The 21,150-nt window shown below is 37.1% G+C and overlaps 1 protein-coding gene across 11 annotated transcripts in view; it reads left to right on the top strand.

Moving 5' to 3' along the window:
- Positions 1 to 21,150, top strand: part of ERC1 (ELKS/RAB6-interacting/CAST family member 1) — a 273,196-nt gene that overhangs the window by 146,251 nt on the left and 105,795 nt on the right. For all 11 annotated transcript variants that reach the window (XM_018080448.2, XM_018080447.2, XM_018080446.2 and 8 more), the window contains one exon: positions 16,106 to 16,237. In XM_018080448.2, coding sequence (XP_017935937.1) covers positions 16,106 to 16,237 — 132 coding nt within the window. The remainder of the gene's footprint in view (positions 1 to 16,105; positions 16,238 to 21,150) is intronic.

Here is a 21,150-nt window from a genome sequence, read left to right as displayed (position 1 = left end):
CTCCTGGTATTAGTGAAATGTCTTTAAAAATTCCTAAAACTAATACAATATTTGGTTAGATTTCTAATCCGCATTTGAGTAAATCTATATCTTAAGTTTGAAAAGATAGCTGGTACTTGACATTTGCCTTGCAGTTATGTAGATATTTATCAAATGATACTATTCCACAAGGCCATCATCTTTGTTTTTATGTAGCACTTTCAGATTTTAAAAGGTATGGCTTTCTTTTCTGGCTTTTCCACCCCACAATTATTCTTTCCCTTTTCATTTTTCTTTCTTCTTTGCATATGTAATGCACTGAAAAAAACCTGACATTTTCTCCCAGCCCCTGTTTGCATACTAAAACCACTCTTTCTTTGTTAGAAACAGTAAGTTATGTAAAGTGTTTGTACTACTACACACAGCAATGGACAGAGAGGCAAAAATGGTACTGCTTTATATCAGAATTCTCTAAGAATGTATGGCGGTCCTTGCAATACCCAGTTCTTTACTTATAAACTGTTTTAAGCAGGAGAGAGATCATAGATATAAAACTATGAATAGCATGAATATCTTTACCTTTTTACATTCAGGTTTTCTGATTTGAGATCTCTATACTGCAGTACGTAGTTTTTACTACTTTACTTATGTTGTGTTTTATTCTGCACTGGTGTCTGTTGCTTCCTATATAATTATGTGCAGGTATTTTTTAGATTAAAAATAGACACTATTAAATGCATGAAAACATTTAAGATTGAAGTGTGATGTGATAGTCAACATTGAAATGTACAAGTTATGACAGTATTAAAGTTACTTGATTTTCCCTAGTGCCTTTCCTGCCTTTGTGAACCTAATTGTCCTGTTTGGGTGGGCTCGATTTTTAGTGAGCCTTTCCTCATATTCAGCACAAGGCTGAAGGGAATGCTTTCATTCACAGATGAAAAAGGTCTGTATGCTCTAATGAAAATATCAGGCTAAGGTAAAATATGGAGTGTTTAATGACAAGTGACAGGTTCAATAAAAACTCCTTCCTTTAGAAGAGCCCTCTGCTTACAGTCTCCCTCTCTCAAGGACTGCAGCGTTTTGGTTTCCTGGAAGTAAAATTTACCCAGGACCACATTTCAATTTGTTAGTTATGCAGACCTGTCTTCTCTATAGACTCTACAGGGCACTCACTGCCTTCTAATCGATTAAAAAAAAATAAACCTGAGAAGACCATAGATTTTTTTTTTTTTTTATGCAACCATTGTTGGCTTTGGGGTCAGGACACACAAGCACCAATTTCAGATAATTTTGGTCTTGGTGGTTTTGGCTGGAATTAATAATAAGACATTATGAAATGCTTAAAAATATATGATCTGCATGTTCTTTGGTTGACCGTCTGCAATCCAGTCAAATAAACACGCTCCCAAAGCACACAGTCCACTCCTCCTCTCTCTGTCCCTAACAGGCATGTGGTTTCTTTCTTCCTGAGTCCAGTAACAAAATGTTCGTTTATTCAGAGAGCTCTGATGATGGAAATTTGGTATTTTGGGGAGTGGGGGAAGAATGAAAACCATAATGTCTCAATTCTAGTGAGATGGATAAATGGCTTTCCAAATTTGCCTTTTCCTCCTGGGTTCCCTTAAACCACAACTCTCCAGAGATCTGAGAGGTTAACGAGTGTCTGGTCTACAAGCAGGATAAAAAAAACCCAAACTGTTGGGCTGGAGTAGAAAATTTTTGCTTCAAGTAGCTAAAGGTTGGCTGTTGTGAAGAATTGATATGCTGTCTAGTCCTAGAAAGGTGACATTTACTAAAATTTCTTTATATTTGAACGGGTACTTCAAGATGACATCTGGAGGAGGGTATGCATGTTTTCTTGTTCTGTCACCCTAGCATCTTCCAGAGTTTTAAGGATAAATTTTCAGAATATCTGTGGTATGGCTTGTATACTATTGGATCTGTGTTGCAGCAGCTATCCATCAGTCTCTAATTGCTGCTGACAAGCTGTACGTCCAGAAGCGGTGTAAAATATATTTGAGTGCTTTAATGAACAACTGGAAAAAGCAAGTAAACTTACTGGTTGTTTTTTTTCTTTCTTCATACCCAAATTTAGATAATTTAATATATATTCCTAATTCATGAATTATGGATGCAGGTATATGTTGTTTGTTTCTTGTGATTATATATTTCTTTTATCATATTGGAAAAAACTATCCTTCTAGATAGAAAGAACTGAATTTTCAATCTAAAAAAATATGCAACTTGTGTTCAATAACACTTTTTCTGGGATCCAGGCAAAGCTCAATGAAATGGATAGATAGCCAAATACCTTCTCACCAAATGAGCATTCTAAATTCATTAAATATCAACCTCAATGCCCCAAGCCTGCCAAGTGTTTAGGAGGCATTTGAGCAATGCCCTTGACAACACACTTTAAGTTCTGGTCAGCCCTGAATTGTCCAGGCTGATCTGGATGATTGTTTTAGGTCCCTCCCAGCTGAAACAGTCTGTTCTGGTTAACTCTTTGTTATGAGTGTGTACACACAGTCCATGTCAACATTCAAAAGCCTGAAAACCCAAGTGGAGCCCAGTACATCTGGTCTCACATTACAGAAGAATTTCCTCTTGACATGGTGTGATTGAATCTTGAGGGTGGGGTGGCTGAAGTTTTTTCATCTCATCTGTTGACAGTAATACTATGCCATAATGAAAATGACATTTTGTTGTCTTTTGGCTATTAGTAAAGCAAGACTGTGCTTTCCTAATTAATCTGTGAACTTGCTTTTGGATGGTGAGTAGAAAACTTCTGAAGAAGCGGTTAGATTTAAAGTAAAGCTTTCCAAACCTAAAGTTCAGGATTTTCTCAATGACTTTCTAGACATCATCAGCTTTGAAGCAAACTGGTTATACTAGTTAAATGGTGTTTTCCTGGGATAAGTGAGTTTCAAGTACTGAGTTCCTGGCTAATTTCTCTTCCATATAAACCACTGCCATATCAGATTACAGCATTGCCTGCCAGATGAGTGGAGTGTACAGCTCAACATGTTACGGCCCAGGAAACCGTCAGCTGCTCCATTTCAGCCTGGTAGAAGTCTATTCTTTAATACCAATATGCTTCTGCAGGATTTATTCCAGGGAACAGTCTGACATATTAAAGATGTGTTTTCTCCTTGAGCTCAGATCCACCTTTGGGAATTACTGAGATCGAAATGTTCTTTTTCTCTCTCTTCCTCTCCCAGTACTTCTTAGACATTAATTACATCATGGAGAAGTTTTGGCCTCCCTGCCCCTGAATAATTCTCTGTGCTGCACACCCTTGTAGGCATTAGTATTCCTTGGGCTGACTAGGTGTCATTAGCACCTACACAAGTGGCTATAACTTCTCTTAATGCTATATTCCATTCTAGGTCATCCTGATGCTGTCCTCCAGGACAGAACTCATGACATCAATCATTGAAAGGTTATGAATTCACTGTGAAATTATTCTTTTTTTTTAAGAAATTTGTTAGCCTTTTTTGAAGGTTAAGGATTTTTTGTCAGTCATAATATAGGACAAAACTTAATATTGTTACATGTTCTTGATAAGCTAAATGCAGTTCTGAGCTCAGAGGTTGTGTGAATCAGTTTTTTACTGTCTATCTCTCAGTGTTATATAGGACTTTTGTTAATGAAAATCCAGCAAGTATGAACAAATACAGGCTCTAAAGAACAATCACACCTCATAAATATCTAAATAGAATAAATGTATGTAAATTTTTCCTCGTATTTTATTGGGGCTAAACACGGTGGTAGCCAGTAGGTAGTTTTGGGATTGACTTACCCTCCAGCTCTTTCTCTCAGATTCTGTGGCAGCTGGCTATGCATGAGAAAACAGGATATACATATGCAGTAGAGACATTAATATGCATCATGATTTGTTAGTGATGTAATATTTCCAGTAGGAATTTTAATTTCCATCAGCTTCTATAATATGTTACAGAAAATGCAGTGTTCCACAAACATTTCATTCTGCATGTATTTGAAGGGTGGTGATTTTCAGCACAGTGTATTGCAGTTACTGTAGATACAGGCAAATATTTAACCCTGGCAGATGCTTCAAAAAAAACCAGATCTTGTTCTTATCATGTCATAACCCTTTGTCAAGCAAGCTTTTCCTGACTTTCCTGGATGTCTGGGAGAGTTTCCCAAAACAATGACCTGTTTTTATCACTTAGAGTGAGGGGAAGTTTCTTGAGGGGAGGCTGGGAGGAATTAATTTGAATTGTAGCCTTTTTTGGGGGAATTAAAAATTCATAATTAAGCATTCCTGGATGCATCTACTTTTATGACATAGATGGGTTGTGAAGAGACAGCCTCACTTCATACCTTGTTATATCTGTGTGACGTAATATAGTAGTTATAGACAAAACTCGAGTATTCTCCATTTCTTATGCTCTCGAATGGAAGAAAGGGTTAGTCATTTTTACAGTGTTAATGGCTTAATAATTTTTATCATTTAACAACACAGAATCAGGACTGGAAAGAAATGCTAGTTCGTTGAACAGTGGAGGGATACTGCACAGTACCAAAAATCAATGCATAATATGAGATAGCACTATTGTGAGATTATATTTTTGTGTAAAAATTGCACTGTTGGATTTCCATCTCAGCAGGACAGTATTGCACATAAAAACGAACTTCTAGCTCAAAACCAAAGGTTTCTTCTCTTTTCTTTGTTGAAATCATAAAGTACAACTTGAATTTTGAGGAAAGGCATGAAGACTTGCTAACAGATTGCCACAAAGTAAACACGACAAAGTAGGAGAAGTATCTTGACAAACAGGAAGACCTGCAGCATCTGCTCAGGTGAGGTCCTGTCCCTAGGATTATTAGTCCTTTTCATCTCTTACACTTTCACATGTGTACCTGATGGACTTAGCAAGACAGTAATTCTCCATTTACTTAAAGGAAGCTCATCAAGACAGCCTTTCATACACATTGGACCTTGAGAGTATTTACTTGAGTCTGTTTCTAATACCAGTTTTCCAAGTTTTCCTTAGAGAAATCTGATACCTATTTCTCCAAATAGCTGCACACAAAATATATAGTTGCATGGGTGACTATTTAAAAAAATTTAAATTTACCTCTCCTATTTCTTAATTTTCTTGGCTTTGTAAGATTTTGGTGTATTAACATTCTTACAATGTAAGCAGAGAGCCACAAGCAAACTGTGGGGACAGTCCTGTCTCCAGTTTTATTAAAGGCATTTTTTCTGATGGATGTTTACAAAGTCTAACTAACCTAATTTTTGCTAATGTGTACAATGTTGCATGTTGAAGCAGCAACAAAAATAATGTACTTTTGAACACAAGAAATTATTTGCCTCAGAAACAGATTTCTTCGTTGCTGTATGAATTGTTCAGTTGTGTTACTAAAGAAGGAAGATGCAGGTTATTCCTCAATCTAGAATAGAATATCAGGATAAATACATGACCTAGTTCTTAATTTGATACAGCAGTTCTTATAGAGACAGAATCTGTCATTCCACATAATCGATGTTTATGACATGAAATACATTGTTAAGGAATTACCTTCTCTTGTGTCTGACCAGGCGAGAAGGCTCCTTACAGACTACTTGTTACCATAACATTTGCAGAAAATAAGCTTGAAGAGACCTGATGTTTGAAATGGATAAGCATGTCCCTGGATAGACACTCAGCCACCTGCTCTGTCTGTTTTCGCATTACGGTTTAGTTTACTGTACATTTATTATGTTCAGCTTAGATGTCTGCCTTCACATCTTTAAGAAAGATGAACCATTTGACTTTGTCTTCTTATATAATGTAAAAATGCTCTACAGTTTTGAGCAGACAGCTGGAAAAATTTCGTGAAAGTCACTATTTACAACTAGCGTTAGGCAGTCTCCCAATTATCCCAGTATTTCCTTTAACTGCAAATTGAGATTTGTAGTGAGAGAAAGCCATTATATGGCCTGAGAGTTTTTAATAGAGGAAAGAGGACTCCCAGCATCCTAACATTTTTCTGTGATCCATCAGGAGCATTATTCCCCAGACACACTTTCACCCAGTCTTTTCTGCAGAAACATTATGTGTCAGTGGAAGATGAAACCTGCTATTTGTACTCTTGCCTGTTTGGCAAAGAGCAGGGTTGGTACCCTTTATGATATGCCAGAAACTAAGTACAGTGAGGACTGGACAGCTGAATGAGTGCCAACAACCTTAACCACTAGATGTGTTTTGCATAGGTTTTTTATTTTTTTTTTCCAAGATTAGTATCCGAGTTCAAACTGCTTTCCTAAAAACTGTCAGAGAGATTAATGGAACTGTTGACAACATGGTGTGGTTCCTGTGAGGAGGTCTCTCCTGAGAGTAGAAAACACTGAGGGCCAGATTTAAGCAAAACAATAGGAGCACATTCAAGGGGAAGAACAGCTCTCTTTTCATTTTGGTGTCTTATTTCATGAGCCTGAGAAATGGCAATAAATTTGCATTTTTTTCCTTCTTCTGGATTTTTTTCTCTCTCTTTCACAAGCTTTTTTTTTTTTTTTACTTACTGTGTTGAAAGTGGTTTCTAACTCATCTCTCCCCAAGAATGAAAATGCCCAATTGCCACGGCTCATTTAATAGTCTCATTGTTTAATAAAATTGCTGTTTTGCTTTATTCTTCTTTTGCACAATAGAAAAGGAAAGGGAGGTGGGGTGATGATGGGGACCTAAAAACACACAGAATTCAGACTTTGTTTTTAAAAAATAATACACATGGATTTTTATTTTTAGTTCGATACCTGTCTCAACAAATGCTTAAGCATAAAAAAATTCCTCTGATTAATTTCAAATAGTAATAAAACTAATTCATTTCATTCTAATTCAGTATTATTCTTTAATCTTGTTTACTAAGCTGCCCAAATTGCTGTCACTCTTGAACTACTCCTTTTTTCTTTATAGAAATAAGCCTATTCTGTCTTTAATTAGCACTTTTCCTATTAAATTTTCCTCTGTCGAAAAATTTACACGTTCTTATGATATATCAGAACAACTGCTCTTATTGTGATGTGCAAATATTAACTAGGACTGACGCTTAGTCTGCAAACCACGTGTTCAGAACTGACAGATGGTTACAAAGTACTAGAAGTCACCACCTTTCAGCTGAATTTTATTTGATGTGCACTCAGATCTCAACACAGGTTGTAGGAAAAACTAACTATGTTGGTATCACCTAGTCTTTTACTGAGGATTAGAAGAGGATGATCTGAACATTCTAGAAGATGTCTATAGTCAGTTAAAATTCGTCAACAAATTCACCTTAAGACGTTGTGTTCTTTTTGTTGCTTGTGTTTGAATTCTACCTGAATTTTGATATCTTTGGGGTCAGATGGTTTTCCAAAGCAGGGCATGAAAAGTAGGGAAATAAAAGCTAAAGGTCCTTTAGCTTTAGGACAGATATCTGTCCCAAAACCATGTATCCATGCCCTTCTAGAGCAGAGCTTGTTTCTCCCTGCCAGTCCCCCCCCCATGTACTTTTTCCATCCTCCTTTCAAAGAACCATTGAATATTCTTAAACTTTAAATGTTTTTTGCATTATAAGTGCATATGTTTTTATGTCCCAGTGCTATGAAACAGTTACTGTTTTGTGCTGAGGTGACATATCTAGCTAAAAAATGGCAAATGTAATATTTTCTGTAAAGGACACTAAATATCCATACGTTTCCGGATTATATTTACTGATTTATTCTGGATATTTAAATGAAAGATAACATACAGAGCTCCACAAATATCTCATAAATTGAACCCATGGATAAAAGAGCAGATGAAATTCAACATGAATACATATTTATATATGTCAGGAGAAACAATCTTAAATACATGTACACCATGATGGGTTCTGATCTAGCTCTATTACCATAGGACAGCAATCTTGAAATTAGAATAAATGTTTTCATGAAACTATTATTGGTTAGCAGAACTACTAAAAAAAAAAATTTGAGAAGTATCAAATGACAAAACAGAAAATGCTGCTGTGCCACTCTATACATGAGCAGTGCATTCCCCTTGGGAATAATGTGCAGTGATTCAGGTCACCCACCACAGAAAAGGATGTGGCAAACATAGAAAAGGCAAAGAAAAGGAAGAAAACAGTAAACCTAAGGACAAGCTTCAGTTCAAACAGATACTAGATAAATTTAAACACTTGAACACTGAAAAGAAATGAGTGAAGACAAGAGCCAGGGAGTACTTTTTCTAGCTTTACAGGCTGAGAACAATAGAGGATCATTGTGGAATATTTAAGACTAAAGAAAAACAATAACTATTTTTCTTTTCTCTGAACTAGTTCAGGCTTTTATAGAAACAATTGGAATTTCATACAGAGAAGTGAGAATCTTTCAGAATGTGAAGAGTTTCCACTTTCTGATTCTTTGGGGTTTTATGCCAGTTAATTTAAATGGTAATTTTAATGAATGTTATTATTCTAAGTTGCTATTTTAAAGCTACTGTCAGAGTAACACTGCAGATACACAAATTAGAAGCTTTTATTTTCAAACACCTTATTTCAGTGTTTTTAAACTCATTTTCTGATTATGTTACTATTTAAATGTCCAATGTTTACATTTTCTTTTCAGTATTCTATTATTATCAGTTGTATCTGATAGGTTTCATGTTCCATACATGCAGGTGAATTCACTGCTGCTGCACATCTAAGTCATTCCATTCTTCTTGATCCTTTCTTCATGAACTTTTTCTAAGTTTCTGCTGTTGTATTCAAATCATAAGTATGTTTCTTTGCTGTCTTCAGATGTATCCTTAGACTCTAGATACTGTGGTACAGCTGATCTATGCATTTATTAGTAAATATATTTCACAGAATTTCACAGAGAATTCTGAGTTGGAAGGGACCCACACAGTTCATGGCCCATACAGAGATTGAGAACAGTTTTTAATATTTTAAGCCAAACATTCCCCTAAATTAATACGTGTGTTTCTGGTTAGTAGCTGAACCCATGTTGTACCACGACAGATCTTTTCCTTGATATATGTGGCTTCAAGAGGGATTGTGGGTGGGTTAGGGTGTTCCTAGATGGTGTGAGAAACGCTGACAATTAAATTCTGATGTGAAATTGTTTTAATGAGGTGTAGATTGAAGTTGGGGAGATAGGAGAACATCTGCATGGAGTGAAAATAATAGTGTTGGGGATTTTTTTGACCTAAGTAAAATGAACAGTGGTTAACAATAGCATCTCGTTAGATGGCTGCTTTTAATGAAGCAGTTCATAGCACAAATACAATAGCTACTATGATGAACATCAAGAAAGAGGCATCAGGGGCCAAAATGAACATGTAGAGACCAGAGGTGATTGCAGGGATTCCCTTCAAAATTGAGAGAGTGAGAGAAATTCAGTGGCATGAACTGCTGAGTAAGCATTTCTTCAGTGGTGGTGTATCATTAGCAGTTTTTGTCAACTGTGAAAAAAAGGGAAGAAGAGAGAAGTGCTCTTTTATAGCTGTCCATACATGCTGCTCTGTTTTGCTGAATGATGGAAAATGAGCAAAGAAAGGTAGGTCTTACGACTGTTGTGATATATTAGTACAACGATGGTGACAGGACTGACATTTGCGAAGAGAGTTCAGACAAATAAGGCTGTATCTAGGGAATAGCATATGGGTTTGAGCTTCGTATTAATAGTGCAGTTAGTTAGAAATTCTGCTGCTGTTTTCTGTAATCCCATATCAATTTACGAGTCTTGAGTCATAGTATTGATTTATGAGTGAAGAACAAGTCTTGTTACAGTAGCATTTGCCCAATTAGCCTCTGAAAACACCCCCCCCCCCCCCAGAAAAAAAAAAAAGGAAATACAAACCAAATAAACAAAAAAAACCACAAAGCCCCATAACAATTACAGATATCTATTGCTTTTGCTCACTTTAGATCATTCTCACAGCTGTATTGTCAGCTTTGGGTCCCATTTCAATAGTCCGTGCAGTGACCCACTGTGGTTTGATAGAAACGTCGTCCCTCTAGGTTTTAAAAGCTACAAATGTGGTAATTTGCAACAGCCGGAGCCAAGTGTTCAAGCTATTGGCACCCTGTGCAGCTGCTAAATGGTAGAGCTGGTTGTTGGTATTGGCAAGATGCTTTGGTCTGTCTGGGGTGCTGCTAATGAAAAGTGCCTCTACAAACCCAGGATTTGTCACTGATTGCTGTGCTGGGAGGCCAAGCTCAGTCACAGGAAAGCAGTGTCAGGATCATGGCAGCTGTCAGGAAAGGACAGCGCTGGTTTCTCAGAGGAATAACCACTTCTGCCCTTCCCTTTTTGAGCCTGTGTCATACCATTACAGAACTGTCCTTTTCTCTCCTTCCTCTCCGTTCTCCTTTAACTGGTATTAATTAGGATCCTTTGTTATCATTATTGTATGTATTTCACTTGAACAAAAGTGTTGTATGGCCTGGAAATGCTTTTTTGAAAGTAACATATCTGAGTGATAACATGTAAAATATCTTGAAAGAAAAAGGTCTGAATGGCTGGAGTTGTTGACACATTTTTGTGTACGTATACTGTATAATATTTAGAAGCATTACATAGATTTGTAGCGATTTTCAGGCAAAAATAGCAATATGCACAAGTTTTCTTAAGGCTTTTATATGGGTTTAAGAAATAGACTGTGAAAAATTAGGCCTTTCTTTTCATTAAGTTTTCCTTAAGATTTTTTTCCCTCCCATTTCACTTTCATATAAATTAGATCCATTAATAGTAGTGTGTATCTATCTGGGTATTGTCTATTACTGTCTATCGTTAGAGTTGATATATTTCTTTTCCAGTTTTCATGGGTTTGGGTGGGTTTTTCCCCCCTGTAAACATATTTTAGTGTGCATCCTTCCTGTGAACAGAAGAGCACATATTTTTGTCAGCAGCATCTTTTATAGTCCTGCATCATTCTTGAATATTCTCCTACACTGCAGCAATGATACTCAGGGGTCAATATGGTTGAAACACCACTCCATTTTCTACCTTTCTATTTCAAATGAAAAATTCACTGTCCAGTTCTCATAAATTCTTGGCTTCTTTTCAGCATGCTAATTTTAATGGACTGGTTAAATAATATTTATCATGTCTAGAAATAATTTTTATCCATTTTTTCTTTTACTATAACTATATTTTTATTCTTTCTGAAACAAGAATCACAAGTACACACATATTCTGGATGTACAACTTATGATCCACAAGTGCACACATATTCTTTTTTTCTGTTGTGGTGCTCTAAGAAGAATATATTCATCACTTTCTACCGTTCCTCATGTTCTCAATGCAGCATATGCAGTGCTGTGGCCAGCTCTGGTTGCACTTCCCTCTCAGCTCCTAGTGGAATTAAATTCTTCTACTTCAGCCTTTCTCCTTTTGTCTCCTGTAGTTATTGTTCTGTGTTTATGCAACTTGTCAGGCTTGAATTCCAATCCACGTGTCTTATTTGGCAGATACAATTCTCCAGACGATGACATATGTTGTCCTAATGACATAATCATTGTGTATCTCAGGTCTGATCTCTCTAAAGATGAGGAAATGTTGATCAAGGAGCTCCTGCTTGGCAGTTTGTGCCTCGTTGCTCTCAGAATGTTCCTTTCATTCAGGAGCTCGTGATGATTACATATGTTGTTGCTGTACTTATGAAAAAGCCCTCTTCAGCTGTGAGAAACAGGAACTTCATATGAACCTAATACTTGGATATACCTGGCTTCTGCCTAGAGAGACAGAGATCTCCCCATCACAGGTAACCCCAAATACATTAGTTCCTTTACCAATTGAGGACATCAAGACAGCTATGGTAAACCAGCACTAGCATTTCTAGTTATTCTAACTCAACTGTTTGTCCATGCCCAGCAATATCTTTAGCAGAAGCTCTTTTATGTGATAGTTTGCCTCTCTGTTACTTTATTTTCAGAATCTTTAGTATTGGATCTGTTTTTATTTTGTGGTACAGTTGAAAATTTCAGTTTTTCATATCGACCAACCAGTGTGCACTTTAGAGTTGCAGTTAATCAGGCCCTCGTATTTTTAACTGGGAAAAAAATCCCAACATTTGTAGATGGGCTGCCTCCAAATATTGGTGAAGAATTTGTTGTCTCATTAACAAAATGATTTTTTGTATCCATGAGGAAGCTTTAAGTAGTACTTGAGGCAGCTGACAGTCCTGAGTTCCCAGGTTCTGCTTACCCAGTGAAAGGTCAGTTCACAAAGGAGATTTTTTTATTTTTAGGGGGAGTTTTATTCAATCTAGCATGGACTGAGATCATTATCACTAAGTTCTTTATCTAGGTCGTGGCTTCTTGAGGAAGTATGTTATAAGAAAAAGCAATAGAGCTTGTAATAATAGGGGCTTGTAATGATTTCACTGTTTAAGAAGTAATTACTTCCTAGTGCAAAACACTTCTGGTATTGTGTTCTTCCCATCTGATCTGTGAAAGTGCACAGGTAAGACATGCTATTGTATTATTTACAGGGTTATATGACAAGAATTTTTCCCTACCTAGATGTTACAGTCCCAGAATACTTTTAATAGTTAAAAGAAGTCTTTCATTGCCTTCTCAAGCTGTTAACTAATCTTTCTTATTAGCTGACTAGAGAAATTCACTTTATTTCCAAGAGTGAAATTAGACCATAAAGATCTTTATGAATCTAGTTCAAGACACAGTTATGGAGTTTGCCAGGATACCTCAGATTTAATTGAACCTAAATGCCTTGGTGGAAGCATGTATCCTATTTCATGCACTGTCATAAAACTACATGGCAGATTACACATCACATGAATGCAGGATAGATTAAATTGATCCATCGTTCTAACATGCATCACTTGGACATCCCACCACTTCCTTCCTGAAGAGAAAGGAAAAGCCCATAAATGTGCGTCACTCTCACCTCCTTTTCCTTTCAGGCTTTCAGACAGGCACGTGTGGAATGAGTTTTGCATACGAATCAGCAACTGGATGATAGTTTAGGCAACAAAAATTTTTATTGTGCCTGAACTCTTGGCACTCCCACAGTGTCGAATGGGTTTTCATTTTCTGTGTGCTACCACCAGTGAGCATAAAGGCAGAGGTATCTCCTCTATCCCAGTTTAATTCCATCTCTGCTGTGCATATGGGATGCAGGAGGAAAGGGAGGGAGGGCCATGGAGATATTTGGGTAGGTAATACCTCTTGAAGAATGCAGTTATTGTACAGGTAAGTAGTATTTTTGTTTCTTTCTGAGTACTCATCTGTATAAGCTTCATGAAAGGAGGTCGTCGCTTTTTATCATTCTGCAGTTCTCTCAAAATAGAAGAGGATAATTTAGCCCTCAGTGCAATGCTCAAATGTGTGTTTGCTTCAGAGGATCAGTCACTGCAGGAAAAAAGTTTTAACTGTAGTTGTAACTCACAGAAGTTTTTTCTCAGAGTTTAATACCTATCACAATAAAGACAGTACTTCATGTAACTAAAAAGAGGAAAGCAGCAGCAGGACAGGTTGAAGGCTGGCATGAGCCTGATTTGTTTCAGACCCAAACAATTGGAAAAACGTGCTGATATGTTAAAAGGCAAATGTGGGTTCACTTTTATTTACTTTTTAGCAGTATGAAGCAGCAGCTTGTATTTAAAAAAAAAAAAAGTAATTCAAATGCTGGTCAATGTCGTGAATCAAAGAGCTAGAAACAAAATAATTCTTTAAAAGTCCTTTGAGACTATTCTGCTCTAGTGGAGATGTTACCTGGCTAAGCAACAATCTGCTGCTCCTGCCAGGCATTTGTGTGGTTTTGTAAGGTGGTTACACACATTGTGACAGTGTTAGAAGGGTGAAATTGCACATCTTTTTACTAGACTTGCCTGAGACAGAAAGTGAAATGTTCTAACTAGTCTTTCTGTGCTGGGTGGGTTATCAGTATTAGACTCAAGTTAAAAGATCACAATTTCTAGGCAGTTCATTCTAAGTTAACATTGCACTTTTTAACTTGCAACCCTCTTTCATATATGTAAAAGTTTCTGTATTATTTTAGGAAAAAATAATTATATATGAATATAGATTTTTCAAATGCAGGTAGCGTGGCTCTGTATTTTTGGTATCACCAATTACTCTTCCTCCTGTCCCTCAAGAGTTCACCTGCCTGAATAGAGCACTATATGGTGTCACAGTTAATACAGTATTGAATTCAGCTCTGAAATGTTTGCCTGGAATGAAGAGTGGATGTACCCATGTGTTAGAATGTTTTATTCTGCATTCTTATTTTAAAGGGGTTTCTATTTTACATGCAGCTCTTCAAATGTGCTATTCCCACTTTTGTTATTTGACACAGAGAGCTACACATTCGCTTGGCTATCCATGAATAATATATCAAGAAGTAAAATTCATACTTACTGTGTAATGCAGATAGGCAAGTAAATATTTGTCATGTCTGGCACAGTTAGTATTTTGTGCTGAGTTTTTTGTAAGCTTGTTATTCCTCTTTTTGATGAGACTTCATTTAGGCTAATCATAACCATAAAGTAGTTTTGGAAGATGTTATCAGCATTTCTAAAAGATTCAAAAATTATGAAAACATGTTGTGCAACACCTATTTTTGAAATGTAGATCTCTTCATCTGTTTCTTTAGAAATCAGCAATTACTTGCCTGGTGAATCCACTTTGGAAAGTAACCATCAGCAGAAAGCTCCTCTGCCTGCAAAGCCTAAGAACTACTGTTGCCTGTGCTAGTGGTTGAACATTAGCCTTGTTCTTCACGAGGGCAGTGGGGCCAGATGTCCTGCACTGCTCTGATACAAAGCTTTGCATCTCTGCTTGAACACTCTCATTGAAAGTGACAGTTTTTTGAGACTCTCAGAAATGGCATTCATGCAACAACTGTCCTTGGGGATGTATCCCAGGTTGTAGAAGGCAGGAATCAAGGAATAAGTCAGGTTCATTCTTTAAACTCACAAGACTAATCTTTCCATTATGAAGGTTGCAAGGTCAATTTTTTCCAGGTCAGTCTTCTTTTCCCTTATTCTTTATATGATATGAAACACTTTCAGAGAAACAGTGGAAAATTTCAGTCCTAAATACAAAAGGACAAAAGCCAAAGGGATAAATCTGACAAAAAGCAAAATGCAAACAGGAAAGCATTTGTGATTCTTCCACTGCTGCTGAGATGACTAAAAAGCCGTGTATTAACTTCAATATGAATTAATAACTCATCTGAACCCTATGATCTAAACCAATCTGCAAGACAAGAAATGCAGAAATCTTCCATAAAGCTGCTCACTTCTGGTGGATTTGTTAAGCAGCCATGGTCCAAGACATTCATTTATACTGTAAGGACAGCCTGCTTTGCAGTTTCTGTCCAACCTGCTTCTGCAGAATCAGGAGATACACATTTATTTTCCTAGCAAGACTAAAGTAAGAAGAGTCTCCTTTACAAATAATGATACTATTATTTTGTATATAGGTTTTTTTAAGTTATACTGTTTTCTTCAGTGTTCTTTGAACATATGTGGGCATCTGAATTTGCAACTGTGAAGATGCTCTTAATCAAAGAATAACTTTTTAGGGAGTCTTGCTACTTGAATGTCTGAGATTCAGACATCCCAACTGAATCCTTCATGTTTCCTAGAGATGTAACACTTCCTCAAAGACTTAATCTGAACAGTGGAAAACTCTGTTGGGTTAATGTTTGCTTTTCTCTCCCTTAACCTGGAAATGACAAATTCCAAACTGCAGTGCTGTGTTTCCTTTCTTACCACACCTGCTGATGATGAATGTGAGAGCAAATGGGCAATGCTGAATGCCTGCTACCTTCCTGCCAATTCTGGCTTCTGTGCTTCTTCAGAACTGCTTACTAATCCTTATTTACCAACAATCCTTGCTTATCTATGCTGTGTAATCTCACAGGACTGTGCTTGTGTCCAACACTGAGGGCAAGCACTCTTGCTCCAGGGTCCTGCTTTGCTAGCTTTCTCCTTCTCTTTACTGCGATCTTCCTCTTACTCTTGCATCCCTTCATCTTTCTTTCCATTGTGTGAAGATGATTTACCTGCAATTGCGCCTTGGGAGGGAGAAACACATTTTGGTTGGCGTAAAACTTGGTTGATTAAAAGGCTGTAGTTCCAAACAAGTCGTCTTCACCTCGTCTCCCGTCATTTTCCAGGACAATCTGCGTAAAAAGGATGATCGGATTGAAGAACTGGAAGAGGCACTCAGAGAAAGTGTTCAGATAACTGCAGAGCGGGAAATGGTGCTAGCACAAGAGGAGTCAGCCAGGATCAATGCTGAGAAACAGGTCTGCAATCTTGTAAAGTCACTGGTAGTTCTCTTAGGAAAGTAACCAGACAGTGAAGTGCTCTTTTCCCTGCTTTACTGCGAAACACAGCTGGTTTTTCTTTGGTGATCCTGTATCTCTGTTCCAACATTAAGTAACAGAACTCGTAAAGTCTTTAAAGCCTTCATGATAAATGGTATTTCATAGGTAAGATTTTCTTGGAATTAAAATTAAATATAAGGTATCCCGAGCTTTAAAATATTGTTTTAAGTAGTAACTGATCTGTCTTGCCTGTCAAAGCTGTCTTCCTATGTGTGAGCATACTTAGGTTAACTGAGATGTTCATTGAATGTGCTTAAAGATAATGATTTTTATTGGTGTAGTTGTGTTTATGGACCACAGTCTGGTTACACTTGCAAAACAACAGGATAAAGAGGTAAAGCACACACAGAGAAATACACACTCGTGTTGAAGCCACAAGTATAAACTTTTATACATCAATTGATTCTGTGCCACTGATTCTGAAGAATCACACAGATGCCTGATTGTAACTCACATAAGTAATCCTTGAGAATAGCATAAGTAGTGAATAAATCCATGAGATTTTGATAAAGCTTTTGAAGCAGAAGCTGAACCTGTCACTCTTACTGTGCTTTTTGTGAGCCTCTTCAGTATTTTTCACTATTCCTTACTTGACAATAATTAGCAAACAGGAACATTTTGTCAGTTGTATTTCAATAGAGGGATCTCCTCCTCTTTGTTAGTTACTTAACAACAGTTCTAAGTGCACTTTAAAATGTTTTAAGAGGGTTTTTTTCTAATATGTATTTTTATGTCACAGACTTTAATGAAAAAGAAGATATAAATATCTTAGTAATAATCCGAGTTTTCAAGAAGAAAGCAACTGTTTCTCTTCAGGCTAGAGTCAAGCTCAGCTGTTTGCTGATAGACATATTGAGGATAATTCTGGTTGCTGTATCCTAAGATCCTCGACAGTGTTACGAAATTCGCTTTCAAGAATGCCTTTTTTCCAGATTTCTCGTAGCCTTTAAAAAATTGCACGAAATAGAAATGTTGACTGGGTGGTGAACACATCAAAGATTAGAGCTCCTTGAAATGATAATGGATATTTGACAACGGATTAGGTTCTATGATGAGGCACAAAAGCCATCAAAGTAGTTTGTGATTTGATGCCTAGGATGTCATAATGTTTTAATTTATCAGTCACAAGACAAAGTGACCACTTTTATGTTCTTGAGCACCTAGAAGCTGATAAATAAAGAGCTGGAATTGGGTGGGCGACCTAAAGGCAGGGAAATGCACAGCCTGAAGATCAATGAGCCATAAGGGTCAGTGGGAGAGATTGAGAGGAGAGGAAGAGAGCCAAGACAAGTAAGATTTGTGGGTAAAGATTGCTGGAATATGGTAGGCAACAGTACCATGAAAAAGAAATTAATTTGGATGTAGTGGTGCATACAGAAATGGGGAGGAGAAAGAAGGATGGGTTGAAAGCAGCAGTATTGGAAGAGGGAAAAGTCGACATCTGTGCAATGACAGCAGTGTCTCACTCCAACCAAAGAACTAAACTGCCAGTTCTGACAAGTTATAGTTTTTAAAATATGAGCAACCAGTCAGCACAAAGGAAAAGGAACTGGTGTGTCTTGTTCCAGTCAGCACTGGGAGACCAGCTGTGCCCCATTTTGTCCAATAGGATTTTGTTTTGGCCTCAGTTAAATGCAGTCAGGTAATAAAGTGTTGGCAAGTAGCTGTTTTTTCAAGGTGAGGAGGAGACTTCCCTTCAAATGTTTTTCAGTTCATATTCCTTCAATTACTTTTGAAGAATGCCCTCTTTGTTTTATTATGTTTTGTAGAAGTTCTTTGTAGAATCATGAAAGACACCCTTGGATGACTTAGAGTTTTAAAGTGCAATGATCTGTGTTCTATACACTATCAATGGCAAATCCTTTGACTTTCACAAACATTCTTAGCCCAAGTGTGAGTAATATGTGTGATTTTTAAAATGTTAATATTGTTCTAACTGATTATAATTTGCTTTTAATTGCATGCTTTTTCATTCCTCTCTTTGTTTATCTTGCTTTCTACCATTCTGCCACTTCACTGCCTGTCTGAAGCTGTTTAATGAATCAGTGCATGAGATCAACCATTTTGGCTTTAGGTGGTTCAAGGTATGAGGACATCTCATTTGTGTGTTCCTCTGCTCCAGTATTTCATGTTGTTATTGTAGCCTTGTGTTGTGTGATCCTGCCCTCCATTATCTCCTGGCGTGTGGTGTCGTGCTGTCTTATAGGCCTCAGATTTGAATTACAGCCTCCACGAAGCCACCCTGGATTTCATGGTTCTCACATATCTGTTATAGATTAAAATCATGCTCTCTTTAATCCAGTGTTTGAAAATATCCTGTCAGTGTGTATTAACTGTGACAGTGGGTTCACTGTGTTAATACACAATCTGTGTATGCAAGATGCCTCCAGCTGACTGAAGCTTTCTGTTTATTTCAGGATTTTAGACCTGTTCTTTCTTTCATCTTTCACAAAAATGAAATCAGGCATTTCCTGCTGGGAGCAGTGCACCCATTGAATTGGGCATAGTTTTATTATCCTTACTGATCTGTGTAACAAAAATCCCTGCCATACAGAAAGCAGATGAGGCAGTCTTGTACAGATGTAAAGACTTGAAAGTTCTTCAAGTTCTTTCTTTCTAATAATACTCACCTTGGTTTTGTTGGTGCACCTGTTGAATCCTGTATGTAGATGTTATTGTGACTTCCTTACAACTGTGGGGTTATGTACCACTGTGGCTGATCCCTCTAGTACAGCCCTCTAGGTGGGAGATCAGAAGGTGTATGGAGACTTCTTTTTAAGTGCTCCCCATAAGGCTGAAGTTAGGATTACTTGGATAAAGACTTCCATCATAAGGTTCTTTTTGTTAGAAATGGCAAAACCAAATGTAGATTCAGGAACTGTTTCTGCATTAACCAAATCTGAGTTTATTTTAGAAAAGCTGTCGTTATGTTCCTCAAGGGGGAAGAAAGAATTAAATATAAAGGGGTTTTTCTGCTCAAAGATACGACATTAGTTTTACTTCCCTGGGAAAAACTGGTGGAGGTCGTCTTTGACAAGAGGCCTTGTCTTGCTCACAGTTGTTCTTTTGCTGTCCTGGTGCATCGTACCATCCCTTCTCCTGCAGCAGAAAGCAGGATGTTGTCCTTTGGATGGATTTATTCATAATTATTTATTCACCATTCCCAGAACAATGCTGGAAAAGCGTTTCAGTCCTCATGAAAGAATGAGGCCCTTTATATGAAATAAAGTGAAACAGAAGTTCAGGTTCTGTGATTCAGTGTCAATCAGTAATGAGCGACAGGTTCTTTTCTCAAGCAGAATATTGGGATTACTTGCATTTTGAGCCTTCCTCTTTGAAGGGCATGGTTCACTAATGTGTTCTCATTAAGATCCTTAATGCCTTCCCTCTCTTTGCTCACTTTTATCCCCATACTGCAGTGCACATCCCTTCAGTTTTCCCAGCCTAGGTCTTTCTGAGGCTCTGTTGTGAAATGGAGCAGTGACCTAATTCATGAAACCGCTGTCTCATTTTTTGAAGGAGTTTTTTCATGTGAACCAATTCACTGACCTGGTTCAGGGATCCCCATGCAGAACTTGGGGGACATCTGAGGAAGCACTGACCTGTGGGGGCAGGACTGAGAAGTGGAGGCAGGAATTGCTTAGTGTTATTACTAAAAATATTTTTACCAGAAATGGTTATTGCATCCTTTACAGTAGGCTACTGTTTCTATGAGTGAGGTGGTGCTTTGCCTGACCACAACATACATTTCTCTATCTAATTTTATTTCCTTCAGATTTGAAAAGCAGAAGGTTTTAGAAATTTAAATAGTATTTTTGCTTATAGTAGTGCAACTCTGTTCTCTCATGGATATCAACTCCTGCTTAAATGCACTCTTTCTACAGTGTCAACTAACATCTAACTCCCTACCCTAAAATTATATGGTAAATAAACACAAAAAATGGCCATTACCTGTTCATTCTTTCCTTCTTAAGTAGCTACTTAAACTGAAATTTTTGAGTTGGCAGTCTGATCTTGACACCTTCCATCAACCTTTTTTGAAGTTATGGTTCTCAGTGGGACATTTAAATGAGGTTAAGTATGTAGACCTGTAAACAGCTATATCAGTGTTCATACACTGTGTCTTTTTATCCTGCACAGGACAGGTTTTTCTGCTTTGCTTTTTGAGGAAAAAAAGTAAAAGATTGAATATTCTAAAAGTAATGTATTGTTTAAATGTACTTTCCTATGCTAATTCCTTTCTCCCACTGTCTCTATAAATTATTTCAGGACATATTATTTCAGGTACATATTACATGTAAAATATGTCAATAACAAGACTCCTGAAATTCTCTATCACATATGCCACCTTCAAAATTTGTATCTATTTATTAAGGAAAAATAAATATTGAATAGGTTAATAACTCAAGTAGAACCTTCACAGTTCACTCCTTTTTCATAATCTCCTGTTTCCCTGTTGTAAATACAAGGTCAGCAGAGGTTTGAATGTAGAGTACAGCCTCCATGAGTCTTACCTGTAAGTTACTGCACAGAAATTCTCACCAGGTATTGAATGATACCTGTCATTTGCACTTCCATCAGACCACCATTCTGGTTGTGCTTTAACTTTTTAGCTATGTTATTTAGATTGCATTTCCTTGTTAGAATAGAAATTACATTCACAACACATTTATCATATTGAACCCTACCCTATCAGGTACCTTCTAAAAATGCAAAATAAATTAAAAAATATACCTTTTTTTTGCTGAGCATTCTGTTACTGAAATAGATTTGATATATTTTCTTACATATGTTGAGCAATGGAATTATTTCACAGCACAAATTCTGACACA

The sequence above is a fragment of the Manacus vitellinus genome, unplaced genomic scaffold (genome assembly GCF_001715985.3).
Source record: "Manacus vitellinus isolate BGI_N305 unplaced genomic scaffold, ASM171598v3 scaffold_5_pilon, whole genome shotgun sequence".
NCBI classification, from domain to species: domain Eukaryota; kingdom Metazoa; phylum Chordata; class Aves; order Passeriformes; family Pipridae; genus Manacus; species Manacus vitellinus.
This window is presented reverse-complemented; position numbering and strand designations above follow the sequence as displayed.